This window comes from Perognathus longimembris, chromosome 1, assembly GCF_023159225.1.
Source record: "Perognathus longimembris pacificus isolate PPM17 chromosome 1, ASM2315922v1, whole genome shotgun sequence".
NCBI lineage: Eukaryota > Metazoa > Chordata > Mammalia > Rodentia > Heteromyidae > Perognathus > Perognathus longimembris.
In genome coordinates, this window is record NC_063161.1 from 143,568,116 (window position 1) to 143,587,548 (window position 19,433).

Here is a 19,433-nt window from a genome sequence, read left to right on the forward strand (position 1 = left end):
ATATCTTTAAGTTTCTGATGCATGTTATAACATGAATAAAAATTTTGTTCTTTTTAATGTTGATTACTCAGGCTTAACTTGGAAAAATGAATAGAAAATTATGAGAAGTTTTTTCATTTTACACTTAACAAAACTATGGGATATCTGAAAAGTTTAAAAAATTATATTTAACAGAATTTGTATAATCAAAGTTTCTCTAATCCTCAGAATAAATGGGAAGTGATTCAAGTATTCACTTGGGAGAAATAGTTTTCTAACAAAATCTTATGATTGCATCATCAGTTATATTTCATTCAGCTAGCTCAAGAAGAGAGAGGTACTCTTGCAGAAATATTCTTTGGCTTCTTCAGTTCTCCCAAGAGCCCCTCAGTCCATAGAGAATCCATTCTCTTTTGAAGTACCTTTTATATCATCCTGAGAATTCTCCACAATTGCTCTCTGGTCTAATTGCTGTCTGGCCTAACTCTGCCAGACATTCCTTTGTTAAAATGGCTATGCATGTGATAAAAGCAGTTTTCTAGTATTTTTCAACAATTTGTCCAAAGCTTGTATCTGGCCAAGTTTGTAAATTTAGTTTATAATTTCTTGCTTTTATGTACTCTGATGTTTGTAGTATCCAGAATGACATAAATAGGTTACAAAAAGAAGTATACTAGTTTTTTTTTTTTTTTTTTTGGCCAGTCCTGGGCCTTGCACTCAGGGCCTGAGCACTGTCCCTGGCTTCTTCCCGCTCAAGGCTAGCACTCTGCCACTTGAGCCACAGCACCGCTTCTGGTCGTTTTCTGTATATGTGGTGCTGGGGAATCGAACCTAGGGCCTCGTGTATCCGAGGCAGGCACTCTTGCCACTAGGCTATATCCCCAGCCCCAAAAAGAAGTATACTAGTTTTTAGGGGGTAAATTTCAGCAGTAACTGGTAAGATTATTGATGAATCATTTTTCATATGACAGCTTTTGCTTCTTTCTATAGTCTTAGGTCATCATTAATAAGCATTTGGGTAGTGAGGATCTATTTGTAGAAGTAATGAGTATTTGCTCAATAACTTGTTAGAGAATTTAGCTTACCCACTTGTTCGGGGCACAGGTTAATAAGTAAACGTTCCTCATAGAAATCTCTGGACTACGCTTTTTTTTTTTTTTTTTTTTTTTTGGCCAGTCCTGGGCCTTGGACTCAGGGCCTGAGCACTGTCCCTGGCTTCTTCCCGCTCAAGGCTAGCACTCTGCCACTTGAGCCACAGCGCCACTTCTGGCCGTTTTCTGTATATGTGGTGCTGGGGAATCGAACCTAGGGCCTCATGTATCCGAGGCAGGCACTCTTGCCACTAGGCTATATCCCCAGCCCATGGACTACGCTTTTTAAAGTCATCATACTGTAAAGTCTCAAAGTTCAAACTGGCAGAGGATTGAGGATCTTTGACTTGTCACAATTTCAGTTCTCTTATTTCTAATGCCGAGTCAGCTTACAATGTGTTGAAAGTAATCCATCTTTAGTGTTCACAGGCCTAATGTATTTAATATAAATAGAGGCATATACTGTGGACCTGTGGGAACTAAGTCGGCATTGCCCTTCAAGGAGCAGTCACTTTTCACTGTAGATTTTTTTTTAATTGATGTTTTTATAAAATTGGTGTTTTCGGGCTGGGAATATGGCCTAGTCGCAAGAGTGCTTACCTCGTATACATGAAGCCCTGGGTTCAATTCCCCAGCACCACATATACAGAAAACAGCCAGAACTGGTGCTGTGGCTCAAGTGGCAGAGTGCTAACCTTGAGCAAAAAAGAAGCTAGGGATAGTGCCCAGGCCCTGAGTCCAAGCCCCAGGACTGGCAAAAAAAAGGTGTTTTTCTCCCACATCTTCATTGACTACTGATGCTGAAATAGGTTATAACAGTTAACTAGCAGGAAATCATGAGCATAAATACAATTATTTTGACCAGTTTAAAAACAAGAATAGTTTTCCTTTTTACTCTCCATGTAAAGTACTGGGCTACAGCTCTTAAAGTGAGCATGGGGCTTGGACTGTGCAGCACATCCTCCTTTCTGGTGGGATGTAGTAAGAGGAGCCCAGAGCCTGGTGAGACACAGAGTCAGGAACATCACCCAAGAGGTGGTGGTGTGTCACAGTTTGGAGAGAGGATTACAGGGGTAAGCCACCAGTGCCTGGCTCATTGCAGTATTTTTTTAGGTAGGTTATATACACTGCTTACTAGATTTACAGAGATGGATAAAATCATCATCTAGTGAAATGGTACCATTAGAAAGGAGAAGTGCTGAAGCCATGGATGAACTTAATTCTGAAGATAAAAGACAGAATGAACCACTGAATTCAAGCCCCAGTAAACCCCTTCCTCCACACACATACACTCCTCACACACACAAAGATAATGGCATACTGGATGCTTTGACACAATAGTTAGGAATTAAAAGCCATAAAGATAAGGAGAGATTTCCCTTCTCGAAAATAGAAGCATATTTAGCTACACAAATTTCGGTGGTAAGGAATTAATTATAAAATAAGTCTGAGTTATAAACAAGAGTATAAAATAAATCATTAGATAAAATCTAGTAGTCTTATTACCAATGTCTTGAAATTCAAGTTATCTTAATGCCTCTGAGCCTATTCCAGGGTTTCTAAAATATTTCATTTTATGAATAAAAGTACATTATCCACATTGCCAACAATGTCACTGACACACCATCCCTACTGAAAAAAAAATCATATCATTTTCAATACTTGCCATCTCCATTTCTAAAAATGAGAATCAGAATAGAGTGGCTGTTAAAATGAATCACACAGTAGCTTGAAATCTCATTCCCATGAGAAAATATTTCACAGTAATGAAACAGACCTGTCCTTCCTTCCTGAGACTGAGTGAAAATGAAGGAATTTAGCTTATGTAACATTTTGTACCAAAAATGTTATATAATATGAACTGAATGAATTTGAAATGTTAATTTAGGGCTGAGCATGATGATTCATGTGATTCTTGCTGTAATTTCAGCTTCTCTGGAGGCAGAGATTGGAAGATATGGTCAGCCCAGCCAAAATGTTAGACTCTGTTTATCACAACAAATCGGGAAGTAGAGCACGTGCCAGTCATCTGAGCAATGGAAGAGGCTACCAATTAGGATTGTGGACTGAGGCCAGCCCTGAGCAAAAATGTTCAATTTTATCTGAAAAATAAGCAAGGAAAGACTGGTGTATAGCTCCGTGGTAGATCACATGCCTAGCAAGTGCAAGGCCCTGAGTTCAAACCACAATATTGCAAAATAATATGCTAATGTAAGGCTTATCTTTAGTGATGAAAGAAAATTCATCACTATCTGAATGTTTCATCTTTTTCTATAAGCTTTAGAAGGAGCTGAATACTAAAACCCGGAAACTTAAATTTTGTAAAACTTAATTTTGAAAAACTCAGTTGGACTGAGTTCTTGGAATAAAACGAGCCTTGCAGCAAGTTCTGCACAGAGTTGAAAGGACCTGTTGGGAGTTGAGGATGACTTCTAGGATTTGTGCCTCAGCAGCTGAGAAGATGGCAGCATAATTTATTAGGATGTTACCATGGTTATTAATTGTCAGGGTATGTATCTGGTAACCAGACCCACGGGGGGTGGAGAAGATTGTTATCTTGTGAGACTGTAATGTGAGAAGAAAACACATTAATAAACTCTAGTTTTAAAGGTCAAAAAGAAGTGCTGAGCCTCAGCAAATGAAGCTCACAGATGATACCGGGGGTACCATGGGCAGAGAACATTTGAGAGCTGCTGAGGAGTCAAGAGAAGAGGGTTGAGGACTATTGATTGAATTTCTTGACATTGTTGAAATCTTGAAATTGTTGGTGACCTTAGCTAGAATAATTCCAGTAGAGTATGGAGGGTCACATGTATTTCATCTTGTTTCCTGGAATCTGAAATCAGCCTGCCTTTAGCTTATTTACCAGGTTGAGCTGTATTTTCAGCATCCAATATGGATGCTTTGTTTTAAAGATACTGTTGCTACCTTAAGTCTTGGAAATTTTATCAGGAGAATTAAAACATATAAATTTAGGGGCTGGGGATATGGCCTAGTGGCAAAGAGTGCTTACCTCGTATACATGAAGCCCTGGGTTCAATTCCCCAGCACCACATATACAGTAAACGGCCAGAAGTGGCGCTGTGGCTCAAGTGGCAGAGTGCTAGCCTTGAGCAAAAAGAAGCCAGGGACAGTGCTCAGGCCCTGAGTCCAAGCCCCAGGACTGGCAAAAAAACAACAACAACAGCAACAACAACAACAAAAATATGAATTTAAAGTCAGTTAAAAATATTCATACATATTTAGGTTTTCTGTTTACCTCTTTGAGTGGGTTGTGAACAGTAAATCATGTCAGTCATCCGACTGATGAAAACATCACTTATAAGTGTGAAAAAGTAGTATTGCTGTTGGAACAGTTTGAAAAACTGGAATGTCATAATTTTCATCCTTTTCTGATCATATATAATAAAAATGTGCAGCTGGGAATGTGGCTTAGTGGTAGAGTGCTTATCTAGCATGCATGAAGTCCGGGTTCAATTCCTCAGTACCACTTAAACAGAAAGGGCTGAAGTGGCACTGTAACTCAAGTGGTAGAGTGCTGTCCTTGAGCAAAAGAAGATCAGGGACAGTGTCCAGGTCCTGAGTTCAAGTCCCAGGACTAGGAACTAAACAAAACAAACAAAAAAAATGTACTCAGAAGCTGGGCCTGGTTATAAATGCCTGTAATCTCAGCACAGAAGGCTGAGGCAAGAGGATTGTGAGTTTCAAGGCTGACCTGGGCTACATTCTAAGACCTTGCCTCCAAAAATTTTCAAAAAACCCTCTGTACCTAGTGTTAACTGTAAAAGTTGGGATCATGAAAGTTGGGCATTACTGGCTCAGGCCTATAATCAGAATTACTCAAGAGGCTGAGAATCTCAGTTTGAAGCCAGTCTGGGCAGTAAAGTCTATAAGATTCTTAGGTTTAATTAACCACCAAACACCAAGCAAGCCAGAAGTGGAGCTGTGGCTCAAGTGTTAGAGGCACAGCATCCAGGCCTTGACTTCAAGCCCCAATACTGGCATGCACACAAGCACACATAACATGAATAATTAGTTATTAAGAAGGTTGAGGAGTTTAACCAAGCTCCAGTGGCTCACACTTGCTATGCTTTAAGCAGTTCAAAACACATAAACCAATCTTTCTCTCTTATCTATATTTCTACTTTAGCTAAAGTTGAATAACAAGGAATATAAATGAAATAAATCCCTAAATTGTTAGAGCTTGAAGATAATTAAGATCATAACATTTAGAGATAGGGACTTATCTAGGCCACAGAGCCCAGTTCCCAACTGGTAAAACCAGTCAGAATTTTCTCCATTTACTGTGTTTCTTCATGCATTCTGGTTGCTCACTTTGTGAACATTGTGTTTGTACTCAGAGTTTCAGATTTCAGAGATTTCAAATTTTGGACTTGAGTTGTTCAACCTGTAACACATGAGCAACCAGGAGATGTGAAGCAGCATGGTAAATGGAGTTGTTAACCGGGTTCTGTGGCCTAGATAAGTCACTATCTCTTAAGTCTAAAATAATGTGATCTTATATTATTTCCATGGTCTAACAATTTAGAGATTTAATTTATATTCCTTGTTGTTCAGCTTTGGGTAAAGTAAAAATGTAGGTAAGAGAGAAAGATTGGTTTATATGTTTTGAGCTTCTTAAAATATAGTAGGTATGAGCCACCAGCAACTTGGCTGAACACTTGCATTCTTTTTCAGCTTCTGTCCATATCCAGGGATATTAACTAGGTACAATTTTGAAGTACACTTTTCTTTTTTAAACTAAATGATCATGGTTGGAAGAAATTAATTGTGATATAGGAATGTCTTGTGTAATAATGGATTCTTATTTTGATTATTTTCCTTTAGGAAAGACGCTGCTGATCCTGTAACATGGAGGATTGTCTTCATACCTCATCTGAAAACCTGTCCAAATTGGTCAGTTGGGCCCACAGCCATGGGACCATTTGCAGCCTCATTCCAAACCTGAAACATTTGCTTTCTGAAGGTTCCCATGGGAACCTGACTGCAATGTGGGGCTGCAGTGCTGGTCATGCGTACCACTGGCCACTGACAGCTACTTGCAGAGCTGGATCCCAAGAGAGGGTCTGTTTCCAAGACAACCGAAGTTTTAACTCTGATAGCCCCAGTCTAATTGGGGTGCCTTCTGAGACACAGACTAGCCCTGTTGAAAGGTATCCTGGGAGGCCTGTGAAAGCAAAGCTAGACTGTAACCGGACCAGAGACTCTTGTGACTTCTCCTATTGCAGTGAGCCCTCTGAGGTGGATGAAGCTGTGGAAGAGTATGAAGATGAAAACACCCTGTTTGATATGGTTTGTGAGTCTTCCGTTACAGATGAAGATAGTGACTTTGAACCCCAAATCCAAAGGCCTCAAAGCATTTCTCGGAAAAGGCCCATAGTTCCGTCTTCCCTCCATTCAAGTACCCAGACACAGTTGGTTGATGAATGCAGTAATGATGTCATCATCAAGAAAATCAAACAAGAGATTCCAGAAGATTACTACATTGTGGCAAATGCAGAGCTGACTGGAGGGGCAGACGGGCCAGCCCTTTCCTTGACCCACATGGCAAAACCCAAGCCTCAGACCCATGCCGGTCCTTCCTGTGTAGGGTCTGCCAAGCTGATTCCCCATGTAACATCTGCCATCAGCTCAGAGATAGACCCACATGTTATGTCAGCATCCCCCTCTGTGATCTCCAGACCACTCATCCCAAAGACAGCTAGGGTATCTCTGGCTTCGCCAAACAGAGGACACCCTGGTACCTATGGCACCAACCAGCAGATGGCCATGCAGATGCCTGTGAGCACATCTCATCCTAACAAACAGATCAGTATCCCTTTGTCTGCTCTGCAGCTGCCTGGACAGGAGGAGCAAGTTGCTTCTGAGGAGTTCCTGCCTCATCTGCCCAGCCAGGTCTCATCCTGTGAGGTAGCCCTTTCTCCTGTTAACACAGAGCTGGAAGTGAGCTCCAGTCAGCAGCAGCCCCCAGTTGCTCCAACTATAACCACTGAGGCTACAGCACAGTGTATACCAGGTATGACACAAGGCGTCAATAAGTCCCTCATCCATGTACCTCACAGAATTTTGCGCCATCAGCATTTCTAAAACTATTATTTTGGTTTGCTAAGATGCAACCCCTTTTATTTTCGTTGAAATATATATATCAGGTGCTACTATGAAAGAAACAGTCTGAATGAATTAAGGCCATTTAGCTGTAAGTTTGTGAGTTTGATAGTGCAACACTAGGTTTAGCACTGACAGCTCCTGAAGCTGGATTTCTTCATAGTAAAGTTATTTTGGGGAAAAAAAATTAATGTTCTCCTACCAGTGTTAAGGTTTTCACTGTTACTTGATGCCCAATGTTGTTGGGGAAGGCATTTTGATGACAGTAGAGCTAATTAACACCAATTATTTTTCTGAACCAATTTCAGATTGCTATTCATCTTAGTTGGTGTGGTAGCTAAAAAAAAACAACTTTTTAAAGCAGCAGATATATCTAAAAGAAGTGCTTTGATTTGTTTCTCCTATAATTTAAAAGAATAGAGTAACTTAGATTTCAGGAATATGTCAGCCTTTGACATATTTGGAGTGGATTGAGAGGAGAGTAGAATCATTAATCAAAGTCCTTCTATCTATAATTCTAACATTCTAATGTCTTTCTTTGAAATGTTCAATGTCTGTTTAATTTTGAGTATTGTTACATAAAGGAGGTTTAAGTTCCCATGCATTTTTGGGTGTATGCTTCAAATTTAATAGGCCACAAGTAGAACCATGTACAAGGATGAAGAAACGTGAAGAAAATTTAGAAAGCAGATCTCTGTTGCACGTTTTGGTCCTTCTCACAAAAGATATGTATTTTGGGGAAAAGCCTCCTAAGGGCCTGAAGCTTCTTAGAATTAAGTTGCTTTTATAAACATACTTTTCCAATTTCAGTGTCAATTTTAAGGTCCTTGAAGGGAATTGTCCATTTATGCTTTTACTAGCACAGTCATGTTATTATTGATAAAATATATACTGAAATATATTCAGTCATTTACTTGCTATTTAAAAATAATGTTGCCAGGTGCCAGGGACTCACGTCTATGATCCTAATTACTCAGGAAGCTGAGATCTGAGGATTAAGATTCAAAGCCAGCCCACCAAAACACCAGAAATGGAGCTGTGGCTCAAATGGTATAGCATTAGCCTTAAGCAACAAAGCTAAGGCATAGTGCCAAGGCCCTGAGTTCAAGTCCTAGTACTGTACTGATACAAGAAAAAAAGAGGAAGAAAATCATGCTTTTCAATTCATTTACTTTTCTTTTTAATCTAACAGCTTTTTTTGTTTGGTCAGTCCTGGAGCTTGGACTCAGGTCCTGAGAACTGTCCCTGGCTTCTTTTTGCTCAAGGCTAGCACTCTACCTCTTGAGCCACAGAGCCACTTCTGGTTTTTTCTGTTTATGTGGTGCTGAGGAATCAAACCCAGGGCTTCATGTATGTGAAGCAAGCACTCTACCACCAGGCCATATTCCCAGCCCCTAAACTAACTGCTTTATTGTGATCATTCATGTACCATATAACATGCACAATTCAGTGTTTTTACCATTTCTGATTTCACATTTTTATTCTCCCTAAAAGAAACCTTATACTTATTAGTAGTTTATTTTCCCTTCTCCCTAGTCCCTGGCAACTATTGATTTACTTTCTGTCTTTGTGGATCTACTTATTCTGTGTATTTCATATAAGTGAGTCATATATAATATAACCATTTCTGACAGTCACCCACATTTAGCATAATGTTTTGAAATTAATATTTAATTCTATTGCCAAATAAAATTTTGTTGTATGAATATACCCTATATTTGTTTTCATCAGCTTATGGGTATTGGATTGTTTCCTTCTTTTGTCTATTAGAATAGTACTATGAATATTTATATGCAAGTTCTGATGTGGATATCTATATTTGTCTTCTTTGGGCAACTAACTATGAGTGGAATTGCTGGGCCCTATGCTAGTAACTCAGTGTTTAACTTTTTGAGAGCTTCCAGTAGTTTTCCAAAGCATAAGGATCCCATTGTCTCCATGTTGCCACCAAGTCATTTTTTCTGTTTTTAGAAACCTATCTGTACTATTGTATGTTGAAGGTAGTAGTTCGTTACAGTTTTGACTTGCATTATCTTATTAATCATATTGAGCATTTTTTCATGCTTGTTGGTCATTTGTATATTTTTTGAGAAATGTCTGTATAAATCCTTAATCCTCTCTTTTTATAGGTGAGTTGTAAAATCTCTTTGTATATTATGGATATATTAAGTCCCTAACCAGATGTATGACTTGCAAATACTTTTCCCCCTTTTGTGGGTTGTTTTTTTCTTTCTTTCTTGAAATAACTTTCAGTTTAATCATTGAATAACGATGTAGTCTTTAGCTACTCTTCATACCCCTAGATACACGTTACATTAGATTAGTGAATGTCTTTGCTCAGTAATCTAATTATATGTGTGTGTGCATACACACATACAGATGATATAAATGATAACTTTTTACTTAAATACTTGGTTTACTTACATGTCCCTCTCCTTCTTTTTCATTTTTATTTTCATAAGTAGGAGACTTAGTCTAGAAGAATTTTCTGCATTCTTAGTTTATCTTTAAGGATATAATTCACCAAGTATTTTATAAAGTGGTCTAGAACACTCAAGCAATTTAGTAAGTGACATTAATTGTGTCTCACACTAACTGAACCCTGCAAAGTGTGATGCAAAATATTATGCACCAGAATTTTTATCCTTTTTACATTGCATTCTTTTATATTATTTTCTTCCCTTATGGATAGTGTATTTCTTATAATAGCTGTAAAAAGTAGACACAGTCAAAGAAAGCACATAATATATGCATTCATAAACTGTGATTAGACTTTACTCTCTCACAAGAGTTGGTTTGGCTTGGAGGTAAGCCCATCAGAGCCAAATGAAGAGTAGTGGTATGAAAGTTTCCTAAGCAGCAGTCCTCTCTATATAATCCATTGTTTTATGGAAATATATCATATTGCCAACATATTATTAGCTGTAGAGAAATACTGTTTCAGAGCCCAGGGATAGCACCCAGGCCCAGAGTTCAAGCCCCGTAACCAACAAAAAAAAGAGAGAGAGAGATGCTGTTTCAACTGGAACTGTCTATGAGACAAAATTCTGACTTTCATTTTTAATAAAAGTTTGTATGTCTGTGTATAACAATGTATGTCATATACTTCATATACTTAACATATAATTTATCTTTGTGGTTGACACTTTTTTTTTTTTGTTAGTCATAGGGCTTGAACTGAGGGCTTGGGCATTGTCCCAGAGCTCTTTTGTTCAAGGGTGGCACTTTGAGCCACAGTGCCACTTCCATAATTTATCTTTGGTTTCTCGAGTCTAAGCTAGAGTTCTGTATTCTAAAGTTTTTTTGTTTTTATATACTTATTTACAGTAGATAATCTTCATTTAAACAAATATTTTAAAAAAACATTATCTACCAGGTGCCAGTATAAGTAAATGACTGTATAAATGGGTCTTAGGAAGTTAATATGTAAAGCACATTTGGGCCTAAACTAAATAGGAAGGTCTGAAAGAACTAACAATATGGATACTATAGAAGCTTGAGTCTTTATCGGATCATTGCAGAAATATTGCTTAATGTTAGAATAATCTTTTTAAAACAACTTGATAAATTGACTACTGACTCAGCAAGAAACAAATAGCTATTATTTCATTTTATTGAGTTGTACTGATGTTACTTAAATTCTGTCCCGCTAGCAGAAAATTCATCCTTATTCCTGTTCAGAACTGAATTCATAAAATGTTAATCAAGGTGCAAATAAAGTTATTAATTTTCATGTCACGCCTACCATACTGGTCACTACAAATTTTAACAAAAAATAAGTGGACACATAGTAGAAGAGTTATTGATTATCTAACCATAGCTCAGATTCCATTAACTTTGAGGTTTTTATACAAATTTAGGGCATTTGTCATAATGAAATTTAAATCCCTGTTGCATTATGGGTTGCATTTTATGTGTATATGTATATTTCTTAAATACACTGACATATATCTTAGAATTTTGTATAATGACTCATTATTAATCAGTACTTCTCAGAAGTTTTATCATAGCAAATGATCAGTTTTTGTTTTTTAGATTTTTTAAAGTTTTTTTTAGTTGTTATTATGAAGATGATATATATATATATATATATAGAGAGAGAGAGAGAGAGAGAGAGGAGTTACAGTTATGTAAGCCAGATAAAGAGTACATTTCTTTGTGGACAATGTCATCCCTTCTCTAGCTCTCTCAGTTCTTCCCTCCCATCCTTACCAACAAGTTGTATAGATCATTCTCAACCTAGTGTCTAGTGAGTTCCACTGCTGCATTTTTCCACCCTTTGTCTCTCCATTTCTGTAGCTTTTTAGACTTTTAATAAATTCAGTTTTTCTTTTGAAAATACAGTTTTATCTTTTTCTGATCAATTTAAGTGTCATTTATATGCAATTAGCTCTGGGGATACCTTCGAAGAAATACATTAAGCTGGGTGTTGGTGGCTCATGCCTTGTAATCCTAGTTACTCAGGAGGCTGAGATCTGAGGATCATGGTTCAAAGCTAGCCTGATCAGGAAAGTCTGTGATACTTTTATCTTTAACTGCTAAAAAACTGGATGAAGAGTTGTGGCTCAAGTGATAGAGTGTTAGCCTTGAGCAAAAAAAAGCTCAGGGACAGTGCCCCAGGCCTGAGTTCAAGCCCCAAGACCATCACAAAAAATAAATAAATAAAATGAAAAGTGCTATTAGGCAATTTTGTCATCGTACAAATATCAGAGTATATTTATATAAACTGTAAGATGCAGTCTAAGGTTCCTAGGCTACAAATCTGTGTAATATGTTATTGTGATGAATACTGTAGATAGTTGTCTATACAGTACATGTTTGCATGTCTAAACTTAGCTAAAAAATATAGTATAATAGATGAAAGATAGCACATCCGTATAGGACACTTACCATGAATGGAACTCCCAGGACCGGAAGTTACCCTGGCATTGATGGTAAGTGATGGTGAAGGCTTCAGACATTGTTGTATTCTCTTCTAGGTTATAACCTCTATATACTACACTAAATTTTTTTAAATCCTTTTGCAATAAAAAAATTACCTTAGCTTGTAACACTTTCACTTTGCAGACTTTTAAACTTTTCAAACCTTCTGACTATTATAACAGTTTAAGTATGTTGTACAGCTATATAAAGATATCTTCTTACACATTTCTTTGTTCTTTATAGGCTTTTTCTGTTTAATTAATTCTTTATTTATTTTTCAAATTTTTATTATCAAACTGATGTACAGAGAGGTTACAGTTTCATACATTAGGCATTGGATACACTTCTTGTACTGTTTGTTACCTCGTCCCTCATACTCCCCTCCCTCCTCCCCCTTTCCCTTTCCCCCCATGAGGTGTTCAGTTCACTTACACCAAACAGTTTTGCAAGTATTGCTTTTGTAGTTGTTTGTCTTTTTTTACCCTGTGTCTCTCAATTTTGGTATTCCCTTTCAATTTCCTAGTTCTAATACCAGTATACATGGTTTCCAATATACTCAGATAAGATTACAGAGATAGTGTAGGTACAACCACAGGAAGGTGATACAATAACATCATCAATAATAGAAGCTACAGATACACATGGGATGTTGACTAAGTGAAGTGAGCCAGACCCAAAGAAACATGGACTCTATGGTCTCCCTTATTGGGAATAATTAGTACAGCTTTAAGCAAGTCACAGCAGAGAATCACAAGAGCCCAATAGCTATACCCTTATGTACACATAAGATGATGCTAAGTGAAATGAACTCCATGTTATGGAAATGATTGTTATATCACAGTTGTATCTACTTAATTTACTTTTTTACCTCTTAAAATACTGTGATTAAAACAGAAGACAAATACCATTTAGGCCTTCACAGGTTCATCAGTATGACCACTTCCCACCTTTACCCTTTTTCCCATTGCAAGGTCTTCATAGGCTGTCTCACACATTGAACTGCCAAAACAGCTGTTTTTGCAACACCTTCTGTTGTAAAACAGAAGGAGGGCCTTCCCGGGGATATTATAGTTACCTGTTCTTTTCAATAAGTAGAAATGCACTTCAAAATTAAGTGATTAAAAAGTAGCATAATGTAGTAAATAGATAAACTACTACGAATCATTTATTTTCAAGCATTCGGTACTGAAGATAATTGTGTTCTCTACTGTATATCTAGCAGGACAGTTGGGTTTTTTATACTAAAATTACTGTGGACACTTGATTGTTTTTTGTTGTTGTTGTTGTTGTTGCCAGTCCTGGGGCTTGAACTCAGGGCCTGAGCACTGTCCCTGGCTTCTTTTTGCTCAAGGCTAGCATTCTGCCACTTGAGCCACAGCGCCACTTCCGGTTTTTTCTATATATATGTGGTGCTGAGGAATCGAACCCAGGGTTTTGTGTATATGAGGCAAGGACTCTTGCCACTAGGCCATATTCCCAGCCCTACTATAGACACTTGAATAGTGCATCACACTACAACATTGTGGCTCTGACATCAATAGATAACAGTTTTTCAGCTCTGTTGTAATCCTATGAGACACTATGATGTATAATCTATCAATGAAATATTTATCTGTGATGTATGAGTATATTAGAAATACTAACTCAGGGTATACTATGTATTAGGAATACATTATTAGCTTTTTAAATTTATTGACAATATTTTGAGGGGTATGGATTTTCTTAAATTTCTCACAGTGTCTTTGTAGTTATCATCACTCCTGCTTTTGCTATTTTGTTTAGGGTTGTTTCTCTACCTTAAAATAACATAAATAGTTACCTAAAGATTAAGGTTGTGGCTCAGTGGTAGAGTACTTGCTTAAATATGTAAGGCTCTAGGTTAGATCTTTGCCATCTCAAAAGATACTAAAATATATATATAGTTATATTTTCTTCCAGTTCTTTTATGGTTTTCTTTTCTTCTTTGTTTTTTAACTCTACAGTGTAGTGTGTTTTGAGGTGAAACCTAGTGTCATTATTTTTGCAGAGTCCAACATTATTTATTGAATAATTCCTGTTCTCCACTGAATTATATACCACATTTTATTATTGAGTCTATGTCTAGTTTTTTTATTTATTGTTTTTACTTATCTCTTTTTTTCTTATAATTTTTACTGTGTGATTATATTTTCTGCAAAACTGAACTCAAGGAGGAGTATGGTTTCAATCACTTAATATACTTTTTGAAAAATAACTAATATAAAATTGAGTTCAATGAGCTTTAAAAATTTGATTATTACTTCCAGTTATTTGGTTCATTTTGACACAATAAATAATGGCATCTTTTGTCAGGAAAAGGATCTCCCAAATTAAAAGCCAAAGGGAATAAATTGCCTTATAATTCAAGGACAGATGTTCAAGCAAGCATTTATCTATGGTTTGAACATCCAGTTGCATTTGTCTATGGTTTAGACATCTACTTCTCTTGCTGTTTATCACCTTGGCCTTTTGGTTCTCCTAATATATTCTTGTCTCAGCATGGTGCTTACTCTGGAAACGAACAGTATTGTAATTAGTGTTAGGCATGCAAAGGAACTGAGATGGGATCAGGAAGGATGCAGGTGTTCCTCCAAGAACATTCTAAGTTCTGTACTTGAAAGGTGCAACACACCAGAGATCTCTGCTATTATTTATTATTTATGCTCTTTGTTTTGGTTTGAGTTTTTAGGTATTTTTGTGTGTAGGTAAATAGCAAGTTTTCCTGTTTGTTATTTAAAGACAGTATGCTGGAACAATATTCTAATATAAGGGATGGAAATATGTAAAAGTACATATATATTCCTGTGTATATATTCGTGCACATACACATACATATATCTGTAATACTATTTAGTGTATTTCCTATTTTGTAAAAAAAAAATATATATATATATACACACACATATGTCTTAGGGTTGGGAATGTGTTAGCTGTAGAGTGCTTGCCTAGCGTGCATGAAGCCCTGGCTCCAATTCCTCTGCACCACATAAACTGAAAAAGCTGGAAGTGGCGCTGTGGCTCAAAAGGTAGAGTGCTAACCTTGAGCAAAAAGAAGCCAGGGACAGTGCTCAGGCCATGAGTACAAGCCCCAGGACTGGCAAAATAAAACAAAAAAAAAAAAACCACATATGTCTCTTATTCCAAGATGATACAAGACTAACAGTCATCTTCTTGACCATACTTCTTCCTATACTTTACTTCTCTGCAGGAAGACCTGAGACATAAATTTTGAAAGATAAAAGAAGATAAGTTAAAAGGCAGACTCTCTTGCCATCATTTTCCTCCTTGTTGTAAATAGTGCTCATCTGAGGATTGTGTGGAAGGCAGCTCTAGGCATTCTGGCCCAGCAGAACAGATTCTACAACATAGAATTGGATAACTGAATGCCCACTCCAATCTCCTGGTGGCCCTTGCAACCTGAGACTGTTTCTCTTTTTGTGGATTAATGGTGATATCTGTCTCCAAGGATTAGTATAAGGACCAAATGCAAAAATATAAGGGAGATAATAAAGAACCTAACATACAATAAATATTCAATACATGGATAATCCTCACTTGTATTAAATTTTCATTATCATTGCTAGATTGTTTTGGATACTCTGTACCAAGAGTACAGAGTAGTGAAGTACATTCTGATTTTAAACCTTTATGTCTATTTGTCTCCTAAAATATTGCCCATGAAACAATGTCATCAGTATTACTTAGGCTCTTACAAGAAATGTATCTCAGGCCTCACCCCAGTGCAGACTTAGCAAAACCAGAGTCTGCATCTACCAAGATCTCTAGGTAACTTGTATATGTGCATTAAAGCTTAAAAAGCAGTTGTCTAAGGAACACAGTACCCATTTTGGAAGTCACATTGTCATTTTATCCCTGCACCCAGTAACTGGACACTCTTCCTATGTGAGAGCATTCCTTGCTCTGTGTATTTGACTTCCCTGGAGGAAAAGCCAAAAAGTTGCTTTCCAAGGTTATAATGCAGCAAGTGTATGTGATTAGGCTTTGCCAGGCAAATGTACTCACAATAATTCAATGAGATACAGTTTTACTCATATTAGAAAGATATTACTGTTAAAGGTATAGAAAAAAATAAGAATATACCTGTATGAGTATAAAGTGGTATATCTATGTTGGGTAGCAGTTTACAAGGTCTAACACAGATGAAATTCAATATTTAAATGTTTATTTTTAGCATATCTTATTTGTACAAGAGGGCTTTCATTGTTATATTTCCCTACATATGTCATGATCAGTCTTAACCCACCCCCACTCCCATTACTCTCTTATCCTACTCCTTCCCCAGGAAATCACTTTTTTTTCCCTCTTTATTGTCAAAGTGAAGTACAGAGGGGTTACAGTTTCATATGTAAGGCAGTAAGTACATTTCTTGTCCAACTTGTTACCTCCTCCCTCATTTTTCCCCAGCCGTCCCCCTCCCCGTTTCTCACTCCCCGCCCCCATGAGTTGTACAGTTGGTTTACACCATATGGTTTAGTAAGTATTGTTGTTGCATTGGTTTGTCGTTTTATCCTTTGTCTCTCAATTTTGGTATTCCCTTTCCCTTCCCTAGTTCCAATACATGTATATACAATATCCAGGGCACTAAAATCAGTTATGGTGATATCAGGGGTAAAACCATGGAAAGGGAATACAAGAAAAAAAAAGCAAAAAAAAAAAAGGGGGGGGTATGAGGAAATTACTTTTTAAAAAAAAATTTATTGTCAAACTGATGTACAGAGAGGATACATTTTCATATGTTAGGCATTGGATACATTTCTTGTACTATTTGTTACCTCCTCCCTGAGGAAATCACTTTTTAAAACATCTGCCCTGAGAGGCTTTTTCATGGGTAGTTAAAAGATTTGTGTCAGGGGGGCTGGGGATATAGCCTAGTGGCAAGAGTGCCTGCCTCGGATACACGAGGCCCTAGGTTCGATTCCCCAGCACCACATATACAGAAAACGGCCAGAAGTGGCGCTGTGGCTCAAGTGGCAGAGTGCTAGCCTTGAGCGGGAAGAAGCCAGGGACAGTGCTCAGGCCCTGAGTCCAAGGCCCAGGACTGGCCAAAAAAAAAAAAAAAAAAAAAGATTTGTGTCAGGGTCTACTTTACAACTTTGTAATAACAAAGAGGAAAAAAAAATCAGGTAACCTCAATGTCTATCAATAGATGAGTTTTTTAAAATGGGGTACATTTTTAAATGGTGTAAATGAATCGACTAGATACAGTTAATTAATGTGAATAAATCTAGAAAACAAAGTTGCAAGATACTTTTGTTAAGTGCACATTACCATACTTTACACATAAAATCACTCACACAAAGCATGGACTGGAAGGAGGCATACCAAATACATGATAGTGTTTGCTTTTAGGGGAAAAGAGCGATAGAAATTAATACACAGGAAATATGAACTGTGCCTTAGGACATTTTTTTTTTTTTGCCAGTCCTGGGCCTTGGATTCAGGGCCTGAGCACTGTCCCTGGCTTCTTTTTGCTCAAGGCTAGCACTCTGCCACTTGAGTCACAGTGCCACCTGTGGCCATTTTCTGTATATGTGGTGCTGGGGAATTGAACCCAGGGCTTCAAGTATATGAGGCAAGCGCTCTTGCCACTAGGCCATATCCCCAGCCCAGGACATTTTCTTTTTAAAGGCACAAATAATTACAATTTTTTAAATCTGAAAGGTGGGAATTTGCACCTAGATTCTGGTGTGACTCCAGACAACACTTACTGCCTTCTAGGTTCAAGTACTCCCTCTTCCTCCTCCTTTTGTTCTGGATGATTTTAACAAGCAGCTTGGCTTTCTTTTTTGTAAAAATTAAGATAATAATGTACTTGTTCTATAGAATTAATATTGAGATTCGCTAACCAAAACAAAGCCCTCTGGTTAATGGTAAGTATACTTTACTACACTTTTTTGTATATTTTAAAATATGATTACTTTTAAGTACAGATCATGAAGCATAAATTAAATTTTGGGCTGTGATGTTACAAATCAATATTGAGGGTATTTCTGTAAAAAATGCAAACTTTACTATTATTGTCACCCAGTAATCTTGTTTATGGGTAAGGGATTTAAGAATCATTTTCACAAATTTCAACTGTTTCCTTCTTTATGACTGTGATGGATGCTGTCAAAGAAATGCCTTTCAAAGCTTTTCTGCCTGAATGAATTTTTTAAAAACCACAAAGTGTCACGTATTAACTGTAAAGCATCTTTACCTCCAGGATCAACATTACTGGTTGTTTCCTTTATTTTACTGATGGAAAATAAGCACAAAGAAGCTAGAAGAGCTGGGCACTAATTGCTCCCACCTGTAATCCTAGCTAATCAGGAGGGTGAGATCTGAAGGTTATGGTTTGAAGCTAAGCCTGATAGGAAAGTCCGTGAGACTTTTATCTTCAATAAACTATTCAAAAAGCCAGAAATGTAGCTGTGGCTCAAGTGGTTGAGTGTTAACTCGGAGCAAGAAAGCTCAGGGACAATGCTCAGGCCCTGATTCAAGCCCTGTACTGCACCAAAAACCAAAAAACTAGATTTGGTTACAATTGCAGCAGGAAGGAAGCTGGTGTCCTGCTTATAACTAAGAGGGGTGGGTTGCTTTGCACCCTGGTCTGTACCTCTGCTTGACTGGGTACAGGAAGAACCTAAATTGCTGGCTGCTTCCCCCTTTTATTTTCAAGGCATGTCTATCCCTTATCCAGAGTTTAAGCTGCTAGATTAAATCTTAAAGAAATAATTTATTTTCCTGAGAATTGTTTTTAAAAGGATGAAGGGCTTAACAATATCAGACACAGGGAGATAACATGTCTTAGTCTTTTTTCTACTAAGTAAATGGACAAGTCTCTTGCACTTCAATTTATCAAGGGCTTTTTTCAGGATCAACTATATGACAAGCATTGTGTGTGCCATGTTGGTGAAAATACAAAGATGAATGTCAGATTCCCATGCCTGTGGAGGTAACACTGTTGAAAGAAAAGCAAAGTAACAAGTTCATGTGCATAAAATGCAATGGAATATTTCTATGTAGCAGATAGGACTCAGCCTTCAAGAACACATGGAAGAGCATTTCAAGTAAACAGAACAACACGAGCAAAGACAATTAGGCAAAGATATACAGAGAACGTTAGGGAATTTGAATGTTTGAGAGATTTCAAAGGATCCAGAGAGTTGCTGCTATAAAGAGAAACTGGAGCCAGCTGTAGAAGGCTGTGTATATGGTGCCATACATGTCCTGTGCAGGAAGCAGAGGGGCAAACTCACTTCCTTGCCTTGTCCATCATGCTGACAGAGTTGG

The 19,433-nt window shown here is 37.4% G+C and overlaps 1 protein-coding gene across 3 annotated transcripts in view; it reads left to right on the top strand.

Annotated features, from left to right (window-relative positions):
- Positions 1 to 19,433, top strand: part of Kiaa1958 (KIAA1958 ortholog) — a 116,623-nt gene that overhangs the window by 47,731 nt on the left and 49,459 nt on the right. For all 3 annotated transcript variants that reach the window (XM_048339282.1, XM_048339266.1, XM_048339275.1), the window contains exon 2: positions 5,919 to 7,107. In XM_048339282.1, the coding sequence (XP_048195239.1) occupies positions 5,943 to 7,107 (1,165 nt within the window). In that variant the 5' untranslated portion in view covers positions 5,919 to 5,942. The remainder of the gene's footprint in view (positions 1 to 5,918; positions 7,108 to 19,433) is intronic.